Here is a 21,962-nt window from a genome sequence, read left to right on the forward strand (position 1 = left end):
TCTGCAAAGTGTGTGAATTCACAGTTAGCCAACAGAGACCAAAATACTCTGGTTATGAAATCATGCCCCTGCTTTAGAAAGATACATATAATACGAATCAGTCAGGATGAGAGGTAAGTCTAGGTACCTTTGGTACTTTGACTGATTATCATGGGAAGCTCCCCCTTAATAATTCCAACAATATCTGTATCTGGGAGCCCCAGAGGATTCCCACCTCCAGCCCTTCCCTACTGCTTGGGAGGATAAGGGGTAAGGCAGGACTAAGGCAGGAACACAACTTTCTTTTACAAAGGGTGGAAGAAGATCTGAGACAGACTTGCAAACCAGTTAGAGAGATCAAACTTTTTCTGAAGTTCAAAATCTGGAAAAAGAATCCCATAACACAGAGGTCAGCCATCCTAAGACCAAAAAGTCTGCCCATGGTTTTTTTTTTTTTTTTTTTTTTTTTTTTTTTTTTTTTTGAGCCTGCTGCTAAGAATGACTTTTACGTTTTTAAATGATTCGGGGCGGTGGTGGATCAAAACAAGGATGATATTTCCTGACATGTAAAAGTTGTATGAACTACAAATTTCAGTGTTCCATAAATACTGTGTTATTAGAACACAGCCACATTCTTTTTTTAAGTATTTATAGCTGCTTTCGAGCTACAATGCTGGAATTGGAGAGATTGAATGGCCCGCAAAGACGAAAACATTTAGCTCTTCAAAGAATAAGTTTGCTGACCCCTTAAAGCTTTGCACGTTCACGTCCCATGCGGAATGTGTTCCGTACCCGCAGAGGGGAGCGCACCGCGTTTGAGGAACGCGGGTGTAAAAACTGAAGACCCTGGGCAAGTCCATGTCCTCAAGGTCCCCAGGTATAAAATGGGTTTAGACGCAGTGATCTCTCGGGGACTGCCTGGCAGAGCATCATAGAAATAAAGGGGACAGGGACTTGGGGTAGATCTCGAGCTCCAGGCGCGCGCCGGGCGGATCCCTCGGGGTTTCCAGCCGCGTGGGCGGGCGCAGCGCCCCGAGGCCCAGCTTTCGCAGGGGAATTCCGGGCGGGGTGCGGCGGCGGGGCGGGGCGGGGCCGGGGCGGGGGCCGCCCACCGCCTATAAGAGGGGGGGCCACACGCTCGCCCTGGTCATTCGCCTGCGCGCCCTCTGCGGACCGCAGTACCATGGCCACCGCCCGCCTGCTCGCGTTGCTGCTGCTCCTCGTGGGCGCCCTCGCCGCGGCTGCCGAATCGGTAGGTGCTTGGAGATCCCCGGGGGGGCGGCCCGGTGCCTCCTTTGTTCCTGGGGGCCTGGGATAGGGGGGCTCGGGGGGCCGCGCCTCCCCCAACTGGACGCCGAGGCCGGGGAAACTTGCTGGAAACTTGGCTCTGGGGTCACCGGGAGGCGCCGGGCTGGGGTGGCTACCCCGCGCGAACGTGCGCCCCAGCCTGTTGCTCTTCCCGCCTCCGCTGGCCTCGGCCCCGCCGCGCGCTCCAGGCTCGGACGTGACTAAGCCGGTGTCACCTCTTCTGTCCCCACACTCGCGCCCTTCGCTGGTGATCCTGGGGCAGGCTCCGAGTCCTGGATCCCCCTGCTCGCCCTCCGTAAGTGGCTGGAGCGGCGGCTCTAGAATCCTACAGGGCTTGGGGACGAGGGGGCTGCGTGTACTCGGAAGGGGGAGGGGGCCCGGTTGTGCGGGGGCCTTGTTTCACGCACCAGGGGATGAAGAACTGAACCCTGACGGGTCTGGCCCCAGCCCTGCCACTGGCTTGTGACAGTGCAAGCCCCTGCCCCTTCTGAGTGTCAGTTTCCCCATCTGCACATTGGGCTCGGGGGAGCGCAACTGGAGATGACCAGTGCTGCTTTAGGGTCCGCTCTGATACTTCAAGGGCGGAGGGGAGGGATGATTTGGGCTCAGCACTTCACCAAGAGTTGAACCTTAGCTTTCTGCGAGAATACCGTTTATTTTTGTCGAACTGCACACGGGAAATCGGAGCATGCATCTTGAGTGGGGTAGAGGGGGCTGGGGGAGAGAAGGCCTCAGTGAGTCCCGAGAAGCTCTCCTCTCATTGCCCGGTTGTCCCTGTCCTAGTTTACAAAGCCCTAGGCCACCAGAAGCTCCATTCATCCCAGCAGCCAGTGGGGGAGTAGGGTGGCAATCTCATCTGGGAAGTTGGGGGAGTGGGAATTGATGGGAGAGGCTATCTGGCCCCCAGGGACCCCAGCTCTGTGTCCCCTTCATGCCCTTAAGCCCCCCATTTTGGGGGGGAGAAAGTCTGTGGAGTTTAATCATTGTCAAATTCTTTATGGGGTTCCTTTTTCTTACCGGCTTCGGGGAAAGTCCTTTCTGCCTGGCAGGCTTCTGTTGAAGAATGAGTGAGACCCGGAGAAGAACCTGCCAGCATGACTGCGGGCAGGCAGTGATGAAAGCAAATATTTAGCACTTATGGTGTGCCTTATGGTGTTCTAATAGCTTTCTAAGGGCCATTCTAATGGTCTGTTAACTAGCTTAATTCTGACAACCCCGCAGTTTACTGTTCTTAAGTGGGTCCTGAGGCTGAGGAGGTTAGCTAACTTACCCGAGGTCCCACAGCTAATAAGGGGCTGAGTCACCCAAATTTAGGCAGCCAGGCTTCCAAGTTCCTGCTCTTACGATAAGCTGCAGTCCAGTGCTTTCTCAGTGGCTGTCCTTGTGTCGCATCCTCAGGGCTGGCCAGCCTCAAGGGATTCTGAGGTGGAAGGGAACAGGGGCCCAGAGTGAGGGGATGACTTCCCCAATTTAAGGGCAACCTGACCGGAAGGTTAGTGTCTGAGCCAGACCCCAGCCTACGCCTGCTGCTCCCTAGACCCCCGAGAGATGTGTTGGAGTCAAGCAGCTGGGGAGACCGTTGAAGGCATGTCAGGTTGGGTCCAGTCACACAGCAGTCCCGATTCAGGGGCTGCTGAGTCGGCAGGTGCTTCATGGTGAGGAGCAGACAGCTGGGTCCCCGGGGGCAGTTGGAAGGATACGGTTTGGGGGAGCGCAGCAGTGTCAGCCCTGCGCATGGCGACCCATCAGCTGGGGAGGAGTAGGCCCCGAGCAGCTGCTTCCCTTCCACAGAGAGGTGTCCAGAGAGGTGCCTGACCCTCTCATCCTGACCTCAGCACTCCCCTTCCTGGCGAGTGTCACAGACCTTCCACCTCTCATTGGGTCACAGGGCTTACCCTTTTGCCTCCCCTGTCCCCTTCCTGCCAAGGTTGTGGCGGGAAAAATCAGACCTAGTCATAGCTGAGTAGATAATGATAGAGAGGCCTGCCATCTTTTTGCAGGTGGAGAAAACAGGCCCAGGGAGAAGGGGTTTGCTGATTGCGGTTAGGATTTGTTGAGTGCTTTCCAAACGCCAGGTCTGGTGCATTTTATCCTCATGAAAGGCCCAGCATGTGGGGATTGTATTATGCCTACTTGACTGATGGGGGAACTGAGGTCTCCCTCCAGTAGTGCTGTTGAGGCCCCTCCCCAAGTTTTAGGTTTAACCAAAGGCCTGCTCTCCCCTTAGGTGGTATCCTACCCCTAACCTCGAGGGCTTGGTGCCACAAGTTTTGGGAAGGGAACCCGGTCTGAGCAGCCAGCCTCTTCCCGGCGGGGCTTTCTATCCCAAACCAGTTCTTCCTGTCCAGCTGGGAGCATTCCCCTGAACTGCTTTCCTGCCACTCCTTCCCCAGCCAATTAAAGACAGCCTTGTTTTGGGACCTGGACCCCCCCCCCCCAGGTATTGCTGCCCAAGGGCACAGCCTGCTGATGTGGCACCAGGCCCAGTGGGTTCTGGGGAAGTGTATTTTAGCTTAGAGATGTTTCTGGTCTCCTTAAGAATTCTCTCCCTTAACTGCACCAAGGTAGGAGTGGGGTAGAAGCCCAGGGGCTCTGAGACCCTTGAGTGGCCGGTGAGAACTCTTTGGAATTCTTAGAAGCCCGGAGAGCTGCTAAAAAGGATATTTGGGCCATGGTCTAGAGGGTTCTGTGAGGTTGAGATTCCGCCATCTGTAAAATGGGGTTTGAAACAAATGACCTTGAATGCCCTTTTCAGCTCAAGTATTTCCCCATTCCCACCACACATAACCACTTCCACCCATGACGGAGGGAATTTCTGCTGTTTTCATCTTCAGTGAAATACTGGTCTCTTAGGACTCAGCGAATGTTTGTATGAATGAATACATGTATGTATGAATGAATTCATGTATGTAACGTCATTCTGAAAGGTGCATGGAGTTTGTTTATCACGAATAGGAAGGTCTTCCAGGGATACCGTGAGGTAGGTTTTATTACCTCTATTTTTATAAGAAACTGATGCTCAGAGGAGGATAGTGGCTTGCCCAGGTCAGAACCAGGTCTCTCTGATAATACAGAGTCTGATCTGAGCATCTTCAGAGAACATTCCGTAGGAGGAGATCGGCTGGGTTTGAAGGCAGATACCTTGAGTTCTGCCTCTGAACTGCAAGGTGACCTTGAGCAAATGAGCCCTATCTTTAGGTCTCCATGTCCTCAACTCTGTAATAAGCCCACTTTGGGCTAAAGCCCTCCAAGGGTCCTTCCTGCCCTGAAAACACCCAGCTGAGGGGTAGGGAAGCTTTCTTGGCCCCCTGGGTGAAGATCCTAAACAAGAGAAGCTGGGGGGTGGAGACATTCAGCTCTTGCCATCCCCAGCTCCTGGAAACAGAGGGCTTTTCCAAGGACTTGGAGTGCTGGGCCGTCCTGAATGCGGAGCTGAGAGAGCCAGGCTGGGCTTCCAGCCCCAGTTCCCCCTTGGGAGGAATTGGCTCCTGGTTGTTCTCAGCCTCCTGGACTGGTGGGTGTGATTTCCAAATGACCACTTAAAATTGGGGGAAGGGGCTGGACAGGGCCTGTGAGTCACTGGAGGAGAGCAGTGGCCGGCCTGAGTCACCCATTTCCTGGCAACTCTTGGCTAGTAGGATGACTCTGGTGGGGGTGTTGGAATGGGCTCCAGAGTTTTACCTTGTCCTCTGAGACCCTATTCGAAATAAGTGTCCAAGCACCCCGGGCTTTGAGGGGCTGTGCAGGAAATGCCGGTCCTAGGCCTCGGGCCTTCCAGTGCCTTGTGGGTGGGCGGGCTCTGACAGGGTGTGAATCCAGCCAGCCTTCAGAATTGGGCTTGGGACCTGTGCAGAGCAGGTAGAGCTGTTTCCCGGAAAGTTCTGAGCAATGAGAGCAAAGCTGGTGCAGTCCAGATAGGACGGCACAGGAGGCTGATTTTTCTGACGCCCTCTCCTTGCTGCCTGGAAGTGGCTGGAGAGCCCTGGCAGGTGGTTTGGGCCCAGACTGACCTGACTTGCAGGGGTGTGAAGTCCACCTCTACTAGCTACGGGGCAGTGGGCACATGGGCCAGTCTCCCCGGCCTCTGCTTCCTGGGCGTTGTGGTGAGGCTACAGGTAAATCTTACAGTATGTGCCTGGTAGGGAGGTCGTATTCTTAGTGACAGGACGCCAGGTGGTCGTGTACCTTGGAGGATCCCAGTCCCAGCGCCCCTGAAACACTGTCTTCCCTCCCCCCTGCCTCCTCCGCAACAAGGTGGAAAGGGTGGAGTCCAGGGTGGGGCGGATGGAGTTCAGATCTCCTGTTTGTTTATTTTAGAAGTGGGCAGTTCGCTAATTATCCGATGGGTTTATATTTAAACAAGAACCAGTTCTCAACAGCCCCACCCCTCCTGCTGGGATCTGTAGGAAACCCTAGCTGAGCTGTTCGCCCGCAGCACTGGAGGGTGGTGGGGGTTTGCTGAGGGTATGGGACCACCTAGACAAAGCCCCAATAGGTCAGCCTCCCCAATTGGAGGCACAGAATTTCCAGGCCTACGGAGGCTGAGTACATTGCAAGTAGCGCTCTGGTCTTGGAGAAGGGGTGTGATGGTGGAGCGGAAGGTACAGTGTCTGAAAAGTCAGTAGCGGGGCGCCTGGGTGGCTCAGTGGGTTAAGCCTCTGCTTTCGGCTCAGGTCATGATCTCAGGGTCCTGGGATCGAGCCCCATGTCGGGCTCTCTGCTCAGTGGAGAGCCTCCTTCCCCCTCCCTCTCTGCTTACTTGTGATCTTTCTCTGTCAAATGAATGAATAAAATCTTAAAAAAAAAAAAATGAAAAGCCAGTAGGTTTTCAGTGCAGGTGCCTGGAGAGGGAGGAGAAGGCCTGTGTCAACAGTGGGGGCCTGATTTAACCCTAGAAGGACTGGAAGCCTGACTTCTTGGGCTGGTTAGTTATTAACTCACTGGTGACCTTCAGGCACGTCCCTGCATCTGGCCAGGCCCTTTGGCCCTGTCTGCTAGAGGCAGGGTGACTAGAAGTGGGTCCATTTCACAGCCAGAAAAACCTGAGTCACCATCCCAGCTCTGCTGCTCACCCCGGGACATGTAGTTAGTTAATAAGTCACTTTGCCAATGTGTCCTCAGTTAAACACCTGGTGTGTCACTTAAGGGTCATAATCGGTGTTTGGCAAACTTGTAAAGTGCTGGCGTGATCTTAGTTTATTGTGAGCGGATAGACGAGGGTTCTTCCCCAGGCCAGATGTGGGCTTCAGGGAGGGGGCATCTGAGTGCGTGTTGAAAATGTAAACCGATAGATACAGAATAGCAAGTTCAAAACTTGCTGTTCTTTCCAGAGGGTTCCAGGAGTCCCCCTGAGATCGCTTTTTGATTTGAACAGTTCTTCCCAGCTTAGGCCTTCTACAGTCCCCCCACCTATCCCTGCTACTTTCACCCTATCTGGGCCCCCAGTTACTCACCGCCCCCAGCCCCTGGCCAGTCCCTCTTACTTAGCCCCTCCCCCCCGCCCCCTTTTAGTCCGCCTCTCCCCTCCCCCACCCTGCAGGCGCGGAGCTCTGCTGCCCCAGTTTTCTCTGGCACAGTAGAAGAGGCTGCTGGCTAGTCAGGTGACACCTGGGGTAATGGAAAGGGGAGGCAGGGAGAAGCTGGTATGTGTGGAAACAGTGACTTGGTGGAGCCTGCTGGTCGTGGCCAGGCCTGTGGGACTGGCTGTACCACTCGGACCTCAGGCCATGGGGGCAGGGATGACCCGTGGCCGGTCACAGGGAGCGGGACACTCCTTGCCCCGGGAAAGACCGGCTGGGAGACGTCTGTGGGACAGACTGACCCGGTCTGGAGCAGTGGCTTCCCCACGTGGGTGTGTGTGTGTGGAGGGGGGAGGCTGGGAAGGGGCAGGAAGCCAGCACCCACGGCTGATCTAATCAGTTGAGACAAGGCTATCGACTCTGTTCTGGAGAACATGGGAGGCTTGTTTACCTCCCGCCCATGGATCCAGCAGGGACTTCGGATCTGCCGCCTAGATTACAAGCTCCAGCTTCAATACACCTCTGTCTCTCCGGCCCTCGGGGAGCCAGCCCCCCTCCCGGCTGTCTCCAGCAGTAATCGGAGCAGTGCCCAGCTTGGTTACCAGGCCCTGAGACAGAGGAAGGCTTGTGTCTTTGAGAAGCGTCTTTTACAGGTGGGCAGACTGAGGGGCAGTGGGGAAAATCCCCATCACCTGCTGGAATGCAGGAGCCCCCCCAGGTCCCATACTAGCTGGCACCCCAGGATCCTGGAGCCCTTGCTGTGGAGTGAGTTGCCCTGGGGGGTTGGTGAAAAGTTGGCTGCTGGCAGTGCCAGGCCTGGCTTCTCTCCTGAGTGATTGTGTTCAGAGTAACCCGACCTTGGAGTGGGCAGAGCTGACATTCAAACCCCAGACCTGCCTTAACCCTTCAGGGACCAGAGCACCAGGCTGTGGATTGGTGTGTGGTTTCTTTCTGCCTTTCGGTATTTTTTTTGTGCCCAAGGCAAGTCAGGAAATACCCCGGGGGTACAGGTCCCCAAGTAGAATGTCAGGTGTCTCTGGTCACTGCTTTCTGCTCCTTTTTGGAAAAATAACCGCTGAGTTTCCTCTGCTTCGTTCTTATTAGAACGGGGACTCCCAAGTTGTATGGACCCATCTCTGGGTTCTTTGCAGTTTCAAGGGACCTGGTTGGTTGTTGCAAAGTCTGGTCCCAGAAGCAAAGTAAACTCTTTATAGGTAATTAGTCACGATTTGCAAAGCACACTCCCCCCAACCCCCATCCACTGACCACTTTCTAGCAATGGAACTGCTTCCACAGCTTTTTCCCTGGTCTCTCTGAACCCTTTGAGCATTAATCCCTTTAGCCTGAGGGAGGGCAGGTGGGGATTAATAATAGCTTCGACTCATTGAGCACCTGCTGTGTACCAGGCCATATGCTGGGTCCCTTGCACACACTGATGCATTGCACTTAAGTCTCATCATCCTGCAGGGCACTTCTAGCCCTGCTGACCAAAAGAGAAAGCTGAGGGTTCAAGATGGGACGTATACCCCAAGACTCCGGTAGTTAGAAAGTGGCCAGACTCTGCTCTGCTTGTGGGTATCCACTCTGCTGGCAGATCCTTCATTTCTGCCGGCGTGTAGAGCTCTGATTGTGGCTCCCCGGTTTGCTCCTTCTGTGGGATACCTGACCCTTCCGAAGGGGGTATGGGGGAAGACAGTGATTGTACCAGAGGCCCCTTCTGGGGAATCTGTGGTCAGAATCACTCTGGTGGGTTCAGTAGTCGGAGCCCAGTGTCCTTGCTCCCCCCTACCCCGTCCCCTTGAATTTGGCTTGCAGGATTGTCCTTCTGGTCTCACCTCCTGAAAGAAAGGTCAAGTGTGTCCCAGATCCTACTGCTGGGGAAGGAGCCTGAGGGCAGAGTTGGGGGAGGGGGAGCCTCTCCTCCCTCTTTTCCTCCCACCAGCTGACCAGGCCTTGACCCTGAACTTCTCACTGGTGCCCCAGCCAAGTTTTTGTTCTTTTGTTCAAGCAGTATCACTTTCACCTTTGCTCCCCGGTGGAGCCTGGCCTGGCAACGCAGGCTTGGGGTGGAGAGGTGACGCGTGGGTGGCAGTGAGAAATCTGGTTGTGGCTGAGGCAGGGTCTTGAGAAAGATCTGGGTTCAAATGCCAGCTCCATTGCTTTCTAGTTGTGTGACTTGGAATAAACGACTCCGTTACACCTGAGTTCCCTGCAGAATGGCCAGAGCACGTTTCAAGACTACTGGGCTGGACAGATGAGCTCATGAAGGGGAGAATCCAGCTTGGTGCCTGGCACGAAGTGGATATTTGAGCTGGTCACCCCGGACCCTGCGTGTGCTTTTTCCCTGAGGACTGAAGCTGTGGGACTTTGGGCTTGGGTTGGTGACCTTTTCCTGGCTTCGTGCCTGTAGTGTAAGGACTGGATGTGGAAATGTCTGGAATGACAGCTGCAGCCTGTGGATTTGCTGAGACCCTTAGTTTTGCAGTCAAAATCCTTGAAGCGGGGAGGGGCGGGCGGGCAACTCCAGCCTCAAGCACGGAGACCCAGGTTCTAAGTCCAACTCTGCTGCCAAGTGCTTGGGAGTCCTTGGCAAAGTCCTTTGTCTTTTAATATGTTTGCCGGGTTATAAAATGAGACCGTAAGGCTCAGCGGCCTTGGTTACCTTCTGGTGGCAGGTGTTAGTTCCTTTAGAACAGAAGCGCACCTCCCCCCTCTTCTGTGGCTAATCTGGGGAGGCATCCAGCATCTCAAGCCCCCGGGGAACCAACCCCAGGTGCCCACCAGCCCCACGGCAAGGGTCTGTGGAACCCAGGCCCACGGACCTGTTCAGCTGGTGATTTCTGTTGCGGTTTGTGAGAAAGGAGACCCGAGGGCCCAGAGAGGATACCTGTGTGTGCACGTGCACCTGTGAACACACGGTCCGCAGGCAGGGATGGGGTGAGTGGGGGACAGATGGGTAAGCTCTGCTGGGAGCACAGTAGGTCCTCTCTGGTCAAGGCTGGTTCTGGCTGCTGAGTGGCCTGGGTCTTCAGATCCACCCCAGCCTGAATGGGCCTTGTCTGCAAAGCGGGTGAGGCAAGGGCCGGCTGCTGGCATCCCCCTCACCCCCATACACACAAAGGGATGCTTGCCCATGATGCTTACGCATTCCTGACCTAGTCTTAAAGGGTTCCCATTTGGGAATTTCCCTCTTGTCAGGAGTCAGGGGCAGAGAGGAGCAGAGAGAGAGTGCCTCTGGAAGAGGGATTTGCTTTCCTGTGCCCTCCCATGAGCATGCCCCACAGAGATTCTTCCAGGCCCTGGGACTTGCTGGAGGAAGGCACATCGGCCCCTCTAGTGTGTCCTGAGTGCCCTGGGGTAGGTGTCTGACTGGGTCTACAACTGGCCGTGCCGCTGACCCCTGGTGCGATCTTAGCCAAGCCATCTATCCTTTCCAGGAACCTGGTATAGAAAGGAAAGGGGTGGGATCACCAGGCAACCCCTGAGAGGGCTGAAATGCCAATGAATCTGGGTTTCAGCTTCGGTTCCGAGACCGCCATTCCTCTTTTAGTCTCCATCTGGCTAATGAAAACCTGAGCGAGTAACTCTCAGCCAGTCAGCATGCTAATTCCGTGGGTTGTTTTGAAACACCCCTTAGCACTTTCACATAGTAAAAGAAGGGCAGGACGAGTAAACAACATTCCAGGGCTCCGGGGGATAAGAACACTACCTGAAACTGCCCAGTGTTGGGATCCCAGCCCCTTTCTGGGGGACTTGGAGCTGTGACTCGCACAGGTGGTCTGGTCTCCGGGCCAGGTCAACAAGTGGCCAAAGGACCATTTTTTTTTCTCTGCTGGGCTGCATTTGACCTCCACTCACTAGGGCTCCCGCCTGGCGTGGGTGGCTGGGCATTCTGTGTGCACGTGTGTTCCTGTAGGTGTTCGTGCGCATGTGGTGAAAGGCTCAGGTGACCTGTGCCTGGTTCTGGTCCAGCGTGGCCGCTTTCTGCCACCGTGACCTTGGGCAAGCCACTTAACCTTTCTGAGGCCCCAGTTCCACTTCTGCACAGGATTTATCAGGAGGATGTACTTCATTTGCTAAGGGCTTGAGAGATCTTGCTCTTTGAGATTTGGGGCCTGGGGGAATTCAGGGCAGGAGATGGGGGTGGGAGCACAGGGACCTCGCCCTAGGGACAGTTTCGCAACAACCGCTGTGAGGAGCCTTCCTCCCAGGCTGCCAAACCGAAGCCACAGGCACGGGGCTGTGTGCGGGGGCTGGAATTCCAACACCAGCAGCTCAGCAGCTCCTGATTCCCGAGTCATGAAGTCATCCCCAACCAGGGCTTAACCCCTTCTGGCTCCCCACCCCCACGTGTGCCCAGTGTTCAGCAAAGAATGTCCCATCCGGTGGAAGAGGGCTGCGTGCCTGCTGCCTTCCCCCTAACCTGACCTGACCCACCTCCCTTCCCGGAATCTAGCATCTGCGCTTAGGGGGGTGGAAGAGGGCACTGGAGTCGGGTCCTGCCCACCTCTCCCCGAGGCCAGTGGAGGAAGTTCCCCCGAGCCTGGGCCTCTCCTGCAATGCTTACCTTGTTCTAGGAACAGATATCCACCCCCCCCCTCCCGTCCCTGACAGTCTCAGCTGGCTGAAGGGACAGCCTGGGGCAGTCAAAAAGATACTTGGCCTCTCCACTCTTGAATTGTCTGGCTGACTCAGTTCTGTGACCTTAGGCAAGTCACTCCCCTGTCCAGAGCTCAAATTCTCTCCGATTCTGTGAAATGAGAGGACAGGCCCTCCCTGGCCTCTGTAGCTGGTATTCTGGGGGGTGTGAGCAGAGCCCCTGTCTCCTACAGTTAGAGGCTCTGGGAAAGAAGAGAATGTTTAGAGGAGGGGTGTGTATCGAACTTCCTCGAAATTCTAACTCTTCTGGCAAATAGTAGGCACTTTAGTATCTGAGTAAATGGTGGGGGTGGGGGGGACTTTGCTCAGGGTTGTTCTTTGGGAAGCCTTAGCCCCCAGAGCTAAGAGAAAGGTGGTAAGCATTCTGAATGTTTCCTACCCTTGTGAGCTCTGGGAGATGGGAACAGAGTAGCTGATGTTCTTAATCGGACCTTGGGGAAGCCTTTGCCTCCCTGGACCTTGATACTTTTCCCTTTGAAAGCTTCTTGGTGTAAGTGGACTTAAGATTCTGCTGTGATGTGATGGGCTGGGCCCCCGTGGGGTAGGGACGGAGGACATTCGTGGGTGCTGGAGGGGATGGTCCGTCCACAGGGTGCCTCTCTGTGCCCTCTCCTGGGCTGGTGGCAGATCTGTGGGAGATGCTAGAAAGCTGAGTAGAAGAGTGTGCTAATGGACTTGTGAGTCACCAGGTCTGCGCAGTGCCTGGCCTGAGGCTGCGCTAGGGTGTGGGTGAGCCAGCTCTGTCTGTCCCAGCCCAGTCTGAGTCAGCTGGGAAGGGTGTCCTAGACTGGGCAAGACCAGGGCTGGCAGCCCTCTCCCCGCCTCCGGTGAATCAGCTGTGACTCCAGGAGCATCCTGGAACCCTGGAGTGTTATACCCTCCAGCCTGTGTGGATCTGTCCTCAGGCAGCTCGAAGCTGAATCCTCACACTTCCACCTGCTGCTGGTGTGAAAAGGAAATGCCCGGGTTTCCTCAGTTGTAAAATGAGGTTAAAGACATGCCTTAGGTGTTAAGAACAGGGACTGACACGTAATAATTGTTTAGTCAATGGTAACTAGTAATATTTAATGTTGATGAGTTTTAATAAATAAAACGTGATGAGTTTTATTAGCCCAGGTTGGAAAAGAGATTTGCCTAAGGTCACACAGCAAGTTGGGGACCAGGAGGGGTGGTCTCCAGGTTCTGGTCTGATTACATTCCAGCACCCCAGGTTATCTTACTGAATGCCCACTTCACTGCATTTTGGGGCCCCGGGGGCTGTTACAGAGCACGGGGGCGGGGGGGCTACTGATGTGGCTGATGTGACTTCCCTTTTTCATTCTAGATCCGAGAGACCAAAGTCATTGACCCCCAAGACCTCCTAGAAGGCCGATACTTTTCTGGAGCCCTACCAGACGACGAGGATGTTGGGGGGCCTGGGCAGGACCCCGATGACTTTGAGCTGTCTGGCTCTGGAGATCTGGGTATGGAGGGTGTGTGGTGGGCTGCCGGGGGTCATAGGGCTGGAGGGAAAGTGACCTCACCGAGCACAGGGTAGTGAGCTCGCCTGGAAACTTGGATTTGGTTCCGGGTGGTTTCCTGCAGTGTTCCTCCCCTCTCAAAAAAGAGGAAACAAAAGTAACTATCAACCCTTTTCCATTCCTGGCAACCCTCCTTGGGCAAGTTATTTGTTGCTTGGAGTTCATTTGTAGCTCTGGGTTTTCTGAGCACCGGCCTGGACCTGTCTGCCTGTGGCTGGGGGCCTGGTGGGGGTGGGGCTGGAAAGACCTCACAGTGTTTTCTTCTGAAAAGGAGAAGGACCTGCTCAAAGGCCTGGGAGCATGTGTGGGCAGAGGTGTGGGTGGGGAGCCAGGAACAAGCTCCTGCTTTGTGGGGGGGGGGGGGCGGGGGAGAGCAGTAGGCGAAGGGGCCCAGGCTTCCAGGCCCTGGGCGAGGGGGAGCTAGGGCTGTTCCTGGTCTTCTGTGACTCCCTGGCTCCTCCAGAAGTATCCTTCCTGGGTGCAGACGGGTGTGAAAGATGGGAAGTTGGAGCTTCAGAGTCGCGTAGTCTTGAGTTCATGCTGCCTCCCTGTGACCTCTGAGCCTTGGATTCCAAATCTGTAAATGCTGTGAAAGATAGTCTAATATTTTTTTAAAAGATTTCATTTATTTATTTATTTGACAGAGAGAGAGATCACAAGTAGGCAGAGAGGCAGGCAGAGAGAGAGAGGAAGGGAAGCAGGCTCCCTGCTGAGCAGAGAGCCCGATGCGGGGCTCGATCCCAGGACCCTGAGATCATGACCTGAGCCGAAGGCAGAGGCTTTAACCCACTGAGCCACCCAGGTCCCTGAATCCAAGAGCAGGGGTTACAGAGCAGGGGTCTGGAGCTGACAGTGCATCTACTCTGCTCCCTGCCCAGCATTCTTGTGAAAGACCCAGGGAGCCCATTTTACAGATGAGGTAACTGAAGGTGGGGTGGGAATGGCCACTTGCTGTACCTTGAGCATAGGAGGGTTGTACATTAGGACTCCCACCAGCCGTGGCTGATAAAGGGGGAGGTCCTTTATTTATATAAGGGGACGTGACCTCTCACTCACACAGCCTTTCTGACCTTCCAGATGACTCAGAGGACTCCCAGATCCTTCCTAAAGTAATCCAACCCCTGGTGAGTAATTCATGCTTTTTTGCCTCTCCCCACGTGCTCCTCTGTAACACCTGTCGGGAGGGGTCCATAAGTTGAGGGTCTGCCCTCCCGCTGCAAGAAAGCTTTTATTTGTGGCCTTGGCTTCCTAGGGGCAGGCACAACTGTGGGTCGTGGGTGGGCCATCCTTCTGCAGGGATAATCACCGTCAACACATCGATGTGTTTCCAACCTCCCTTCTGTGCATTCCTAAGTATTTCCCAACATAAATATCAAATTATAGATAACAGTTGTGTGTGCCGTATTTTTCACTTAAAGTGGTCAGGAGTTTGAGTCTGTTTGCCCACATAATTAAATGCGCTTCCTAGGCATGTATATAGGCTGCATCATCCTAGTTCACTGTTTTTCCCTTATTGATGAAAATGTTACTTACGATTTTTTTTTGACTTCCTGAAATTATAACACTAAGCAGGCGTCTTTCACTCAAATCTCTGATAAGCAACTTGGGACAGAGTCCCATAGGCAAAGTTACTGCCTTAAAGGGCAAGCAGTTTCTGCCTGCAGCTTTGCCACACTGCCCTCCGGGTGGCGATTCTCAGATACCCACTAACCAGCAGTGAATAGGAACACGTGCTTCCTAGCACCCTGGTCCGTTATTCATTCCCCATTTGGGACAGATCTGGAAAGGTTGAGGGTAAGCATTCGATGGCATAGTGGTTGAGAGGTTGGTTGGTGCTGCTTTCTGTCCCAGGCCCACCTGGTTCAGCCAGCACGATGGCAGAAGCAGACTCCCTCCCCGGCTCAGTGTTCCTGTCCCCTTCCCCGGGGTGCGTCCCGAGGCCACGCTGAGTGTTTGTTTCTCCTCCTTCCACCCCATCCAGATGCCTCTAGATAACCATATCCCTGAGAGGACAGGGCCCGGCAGCTGGGTCCCCACTGAACACAAGGAATTGGAGGAAAACGAGGTCATCCCCAAAAGGATCTCGCCCATCGAAGGGGACGAGGATGTTTCTAACAGGGTGTCCATGTCCAGCACAGCGCAGGGCAGCAGCATCTTCGAGAGGACCGAGGTTCTGGCAGGTGAGGTTCTCGCTAGAGACTTTGAAGGGGGAGGGGACTCGGGGGAGATGGTGCTGCAGACACAGATGCCTTGGGCTCCTTGGTACCCCTTCCTTCCCACCACAGGGTACCGTGGAGACTCAAGGACTACCCCTCCCTAGGGGGTGGGTCTGACTGGGCTTGTAGCCTGCTAGAGGGGGAGGAAGAATAGCATATCAAAGGCTTCTGAAGAACAGTGTGAGAGTCGTCACTTGCCTTATTAAGTCCTTCTGTCTTGCTTTCGAAACGGTTGCACAACCTGGGGGGTGGTTGGTACTGGGGAGTTAATTATTAAACATTGACTTCCCTTGAAAGTCCCTTGAAAGCCCCAAGACTCCTTGGATTGGGTTGTCTCCCCATCCACCTGCTTGGTCACTTGACGGCCTTATGACCTTGGCTGAGAAGCTTTCCAACCCCGCTGGAGGAGGGGAGCCTCAGTTTCCTCCTCTCTGAATGGGTACAATGCTACCCCTTGGATTGGTGTCATAACTCCTCGAAAATTAGAATCTGAAATAATTTGGGCACCCAGAAAGTACTTTCCTGATTTGTTGGTACAAGCTGTCATTGAGTCCTCGCTGACTAAATCCTGGGTGGCATATCGAGGTCCTTCCTATGACAGATTAAGACACCGAGGCCTGGAGAGAGAGGTTCGGGGTTGGCCTGATGTGAGAGCCACAGGGTTCTTGACTGGTGTGCTATCGTGGGAGCTCTGCCCCAGGGTGGGGCTTTAGGCGTGGTCTTCATCTGGGGTGGCGACTGCTGCCTTTTCCCCTCCCTGGCAGCTCTGGGATCGCCAAAGCTGGGGCTGGGTTGTCAGAGGGAACTGTCTTTCTGGCCAAGTCTTAATAGGCCAAGGGCCTGTCTGCATGAACCAACCTGGTGAATGGGTACCCCGGGCCCAGGCTTGGTTACCCCTATCTCCTGGCAGCCAACTCCCAGGAGGCTTGCGGTACAAGGAAAGAGCCCTGTGCCCTGCATTTTGTAGATAAGGCTCCTGGGAAAATATAACCCCAGGTGACCTTGGGCCCAGCTCAGCCTTGATCCTGGCCTCCTGGTTGCTGTGCCATGTGAGAGGGGTAGTGGGTGCCGTTGGAACCAAAGAAGCGCTTAGAGACCCTTTCACCTTCTAAGCTTCTGAATATTTGGTAAAACCTCCCCCATCTTTTTCAACCACAGAGTTTCGCTTTTAGCTGGCGTATGTGGGATCAGCATAGGGTTTTTCTTGCACCAGCTAAGGGTTTTGCTGCTTTTAAAGAAAAATGTTAAAACCACTGATCTAGTCCAAGCAAGTGTGTCTTATAAATGGGAAGACTGAGGCCCAGAGAAAGCAAACCACTTGCTTGGGTCACGTAACAAGAGACAGAACCAAAGCGAGGTCATCTCTTAAGCCTTCCAGTTGAGAATTAGAGAAGCGTAAGATCTTCATGTGAGAAGTGGTGTAACTGTTGTGCTAGTTGAGGTGAGACTGTCCATTCCAGTAGCATCCTGGTGGCACCTGGGAGTTCAGGTGCTTGCTAGATGCCTTCTGATCCGTGTGCCTCCCTCACTGGGTCCCCACAACCCGATCAGACAGGTAGGTTTGGCTCTCAAGGCTCAAGAGAAGCCAAATCACATGTCCAAAGTCACAAAACGAGCCCTGGTATTTGAACCTAGGACCACAGTCACTTTTGAGACTGTCCTTGAACCTTAACCTTGTGGGGAGAGAGGCCCAGCACAGACCAAGTCCTGATAAGAAGAGCCAGGAGGTTATCAGAGGGGAAAGGTGATAAAAAACAGTCACGGAATTGAAACCTCATTCCATGTGCTTTTTTCTGTATTTTTTGGGGTCACTTTGTTGTTGCTTTTTCATAGAGTTTTAGCCAAGAAAGAACCTTCCTGGGCTCCTCTGTGCCGCTCTGCCCCTGCTCTGTGCATAGATTTGGAGTATGTGCAAAGATGGAAAATTAATCTCCTTAGCCCTAGTAAGACCGAATTAGGGGACTCAGTCTGCCCCAGCAAGGATTCTGTGAGCTATCCCTGCCCCCTCAACGAGCAGGATAGAGCCCTTCAGGCAGCCTGGCGTTGTGCAAAACAGCTGTTCACCTGAGGTCAGCAGCCTGTTCACCTGGGGTCCGTCTGCCTGACCCCAACAGGCACCTTTGGCCAGTGCTCTGCTCTGAGCTGAATGGGGAGAGTCCTTTCTTAAGCACATAACTGGCGTGCCAGGCCCAGTTCAGGGTGTTGGGGACACACATAACCACCAGAGTTTACAGTTAGTACTGAGCCTCCGCCGTGCATTGTTCTGAGTATTTGCGGTGGGTTAATTTATTTAATCCTTAGGACCCGTGCGAGAGAAAGGTCCTCCTGTTTCCATTTTATACTGAGAGAGATGAAGGCGCTTGCCCCATCGCACAGCCAACGATAAGCAACGGGAGTGGGTTGTAGGCTCAGCCCCTGAGCTGCACACGGAGGAGAGGAAACCACGATACGTCAGTTGCCTGTGACACAGTAGCATGGCCCCATCCATGTTCGCATGTCCGAGCTGTGTTTGGTAGCGTGCCCGTGTGTGTATGGAGCACTTGTGTACCTGTCCATGCAGGTGTGCGCACACAGAGTCTGCTACCCAGTGTGCCATGCTCAGGCCTGGCGGTGGGGGGCGAGTATGTAAGGCCGGTTGTCACAGCCTGGGGGTTTGCTGGCTCCCAGCCAGTTGGTGCTAAGCTGTCGCAGGGGCAATCCTGGCTGTGGGCTCCAGCAGGTGCAGGTTGGAATGGTGGCTTTGTCACGCTGGCCCTGTGGTCTTCAGTGACTTAACAGTGACCCCCACCACCACCCCCAGTCTTGTGAATGAGGTCGTTCTGAGCACAGGTGACAGTGAGGGGGAGGCTAGATGTAAGAGAGCTGACTGGGGGGACTTGGCAGTGTGCCCAAGGCTCTGACCGGCAGTTCTTCCCACTCTCCCCTGCAGCTCTGATCGTGGGCGGCGGCGTGGGCGTCCTCTTCGCCGTGTTCCTGGTCCTGCTGCTGGTGTACCGCCTGAAGAAGAAGGACGAAGGCACCTACGACCTGGGCAAGAAACCCATCTACACGAAAGCCCCCACCAACGAGTTCTATGCCTGAAGCGCCCGCCCGGGCACTGATGGGCTTGGACCTCCACAGGGGAGGGACGCTGAAGGATTTGGAAGGGTGGACGTTAGGGTAGGGGGTGGGCTACCTAGTACTGACCTTTCAGCATCTCCAGCTCTGATCATGTTTCAAGTGTCGGAAGAGACATCATCTTCTGTTCCTGCCTCTTCTTGATTGTCTGGGCCTCGGATGTCCTGGCAGAAAAATAGGGTGACCCCTGGCCTTGCTGAAGGCAGGTCTGGGATTGGATCCTTTCTTGATCTTAAACTTAAAATGTGGGCCCAGCTTACAGCCTATCCTGAACCTGCCTCACCCAGAGCCCCTCTGAAGCTGGGATGGGAGTCCTGCTGGAGCTCTACCCCCCAGCAGCCTTCTCCCTCCCTCTTGTGAAAAGGAGGCAGGAGAAGGAACTGGAACCATCTGCACCTTGAGATGTGTCCATCCAGGGGCACTTGGTGACCACACTACGGGAGTCTGTGGCGTACCTGGGGCCATTCTCGGCTCTTTCCAGTTGACTTTTTGGAAATCAACCTTTTTTATTTGGGGGAGGGCGTGGGGAAGGAGGGAGGGTGGGGAGAAGATGGAAGTTCATACTGGAATGGATTTGCAGAGTATTTGCAAATCTACCTTAAGCGGGGTAGTTTTTTCTGATTGGTTCATTCCTTGGTGTAGGGCCTCTGCCTGGAGTGTGCCGATGCTGAGACATTCTCTGCTCTCTTGCACTTTCCACAGTACCTGCGAAGTTTGTATTTAATGGCTTTTTTTATTTTTGTTTCTTGAAAATGAGAGAAGAGACGGAGATACGATTTTTATTAATTTTTTTTTACTATTTATAGCTTCAGATAGGGCCCTCTTTCCTCCTCTTCTTTAAATATCCTCCCCCCTTTTTTTTTTATACTTAACACTCCCTCTCCCCCCACCCCCCCAATGACCTTGGCCCTTTCTGAAGCTGTTTCCTCTAAGGAGTAGCTTTTGCTGAAACAGTTTTCTAGCAGATCCCAAAATATAATGTAGGGGATGGTGGGATATTTGTGTCTCTTTTCTTGTAATATATTATTATTCTTCCTCGGTTCTAGAAAAATAGATAAATATATTTTTTCAGGAAATAGTGTGATATGTCCCATTTGAGGTTGGCTGGATGGTTGAGTGAGTGGATTTTGATGTGGCTGCGTGGGTTTTTGCCCCCCCCCCCCCACCGTCGCTCTGTCTCTCTCTGTTCCTGGTGCCTTCTCCTGATTGGGCTGGAGTAGTTGAGGGTAGGCAGTTCTACCTTCTTTGTAGCTTCTACTTTGAGCCCAACTGGTGTTCCTTTGCTCTCCCCAAATTTCCAAGAAAATGGAGAGCTGTGCTATCCACTACGGTGGCCACTGGCCACATGTGGCTATTCACATCAATGAAAATTGCATAAAGTGAAAAATTCCTTCCTCATTTACACTAACCACATTTCAAGTGTGCATTTGCCACATGTGACTTGTGGCTGCTTTAGTGAACACGCAGGTAGAGACCATGTCCACCTGTTGAACCACAGTGCTAGAGAATGAAACTGACTTAACAAGTCCCAGCCCCAGCCTGGCGGGGGTAACCTTATCTCCCTGGGCAAACCGGGAGGATGGGGAGGGCTAATGGGGCCCTGGCCCTGGAGCTTGTTATCGGTGACCCTGCTCCTCCACAAAGAAGAAGGCCTGGTGGCCTAGCCTGGGCAGGCCGCATCTTCTGTCCCCACTGGCTGGGGTACAGGGGAGTCGCCCTTGCCTCCTGCATCCTTCACCCCTACAATCTGGGGTCCCAGCTGGCTGGGTCCTGTGCACTGCCCTCCTCCCCCTCGCCGCATCCTTTCCCTCTGGCTATGTTGGGAGTGAGCACATCTTACAGCCACCTCACACTGTTGTCTGTTACTTAATTTTTTATTTGATAAGATAATAAAACCTGGACTTTCTAGATTGCCTGTCTCTGTCATTTTTAAAGTTTGTAAGAAGTCATCCTTTCTGGGTTCTGTTACCTGTTGATAGCAGTAGAGCCTGAGAGAGTTGCCTGACCAGATCCCATATGTGGGGCCAGACACCAAAGGCAGAGATGTAAGAAGCCAAGGAAGGGCCTGGAGAGGAGGAGAATCAGAGAGTGCAAATGGCGGGCTCCTGAGTGGCTCAGTTGGTTGGGCGACCGCCTTCGGCTGAGGTCATGATCCCAGAGTCCTGGGATTGAGCCCCACTTTGGGCTCCCTGCTCAGCAGGTAGTCTATTTCTCCCTCTCCCTGCTCCTGCCCTCTCTCTCACTCTCTGTCTCTCCAAGAAATAAATAAAAGTGCACATGGCAACCTGTGGGCTTGTCGTGCCTGCCTTGGTGTTTTGTTCAGATGGTACCCTGTTTCAAACATGTCCTTGGATTAGGTGCCAATTATAAGAATGAGGGTGTTTCCCCATGTAAATCCAGATTCCCCGCTACTCTGGGGAAAAACTCAAAAGATTTGGCTCCTCTCCAGCCACATGGCCACAATTGGAAGTTGTTCACAGGCAGGATCCTGTCTAGATGTGGGTTCTGTGGGTTGCCATAGTCTTTGTCCACCTGCTGTCACTCTGCTTGCCCTCTGCAGGCATTGTGGTAGGCAGGTCTGGACAAAACCCGTTGGTGCCTCTCTCGATCCTGGTAAAAGCCTTTTACCAAGGGGGGAACCTGCCCTTAGCTTGTCTGCAGAGTTAAGCCTGAATTCCAGGGCTTTGGGCTTTGGTGGTCTAACCTTGGTGCCATGTCTCCCAGTGCTTAGCTGGGGTCAGAGGAAGGACTCAGAGGAACTGGTAGTAGAAGCAAACCCTCAGGTCACATGCCTGTGCCAGAACCCACTCTGCTTTACACCAGCACCCGCTTCTTTGGCACAACAATTCCACAAAGTGGGTGCTGTCAGTGTCCCCATTATACAGACGGGGACGCTGCAGCTAAGAGGTTACAGGACTCATCCGAAGTGACCCAGCTAGCCAAGCGTAGAGGTGGGATATGAACCCATGCACTTGGGCTCTGGAGTCCACCCACAACCACATTGCCCATCAGAGCTTTTATGTGGCCCAAGGCCCCTTCACTGGAGGCTGCTTGGGACCATTAACCCCCTCTGAAGCAGCGAGCCTGGCCTCAAGTCCCTCCCAAGTCCCAGGTGGCTTGAGCAAATCTCTGTTCCTCATAACCGGGTTCTCGAAGAAGTTCCTCACATCTGTGAGACCTGGTAGCTGGTGGCCACGTGGCTGTTTCAATTGAAAGTAATTTTTAAAAAAACAGTTCCTCAGTTGTCCCAGCTGCATCTCAAGGGGTCAACAGCCATGTCCAGCTGCTGCCGCTCTGGGCCATGCAGACACAGGCAGAGCATTTCCACTGTTCCAGAAATCTCTGTTAAGCCTGTGTCTGGTCATGTGAGACGGTGACTCGGGACCTCTGGACTTGGATTCAGCTTTTACATCTGTTACCTTGTGTTGCCAACAGCCTGCAGAGGGGAAGGTCAGAGCCGGGGACCAGAAGGTGCTCAACAAAAGGCACCCTATTCTCCTCATCAGCGCCATCCTTTGGGTAAGCTTAGCTCCAAGAGGCCCCTCTATGACCTATCACTGTGCAAAATTACCCCCTGATGTAGGGGCAAAGGACCACTATCTCGCAGAGTTTCTGCAGATCAGGAATGTGGGAGCAGCTGAGCT

General features: G+C 53.9%; 1 protein-coding gene across 2 annotated transcripts; it reads left to right on the forward strand.

The window, feature by feature from the left end:
• The first annotated feature begins 1,130 nt into the window (after positions 1-1,130).
• SDC4 (syndecan 4) lies at positions 1,131-20,228 on the forward strand. Of its 2 annotated transcripts, none has more exons than XM_080813711.1 (5): positions 1,131-1,231; positions 12,790-12,928; positions 14,063-14,109; positions 14,967-15,165; positions 18,131-20,228. In XM_080813711.1, exons 1-5 carry the CDS (start codon positions 1,163-1,165, stop codon positions 18,280-18,282), a joined length of 606 nt encoding a protein of 201 aa, XP_080669837.1. In that variant the 5' UTR covers positions 1,131-1,162; the 3' UTR covers positions 18,283-20,228. The 2 variants fall into 2 exon arrangements, with proteins under 2 accessions (XP_080669837.1, XP_080669838.1); XM_080813712.1 differs by lacking the exon at positions 1,131-1,231 and adding an exon at positions 5,775-5,888.
• Positions 20,229-21,962: the final 1,734 nt, after the last annotated feature.

The sequence above is a fragment of the Martes martes genome, assembly GCF_963455335.1.
Source record: "Martes martes genome assembly, chromosome: 9".
NCBI classification, from domain to species: domain Eukaryota; kingdom Metazoa; phylum Chordata; class Mammalia; order Carnivora; family Mustelidae; genus Martes; species Martes martes.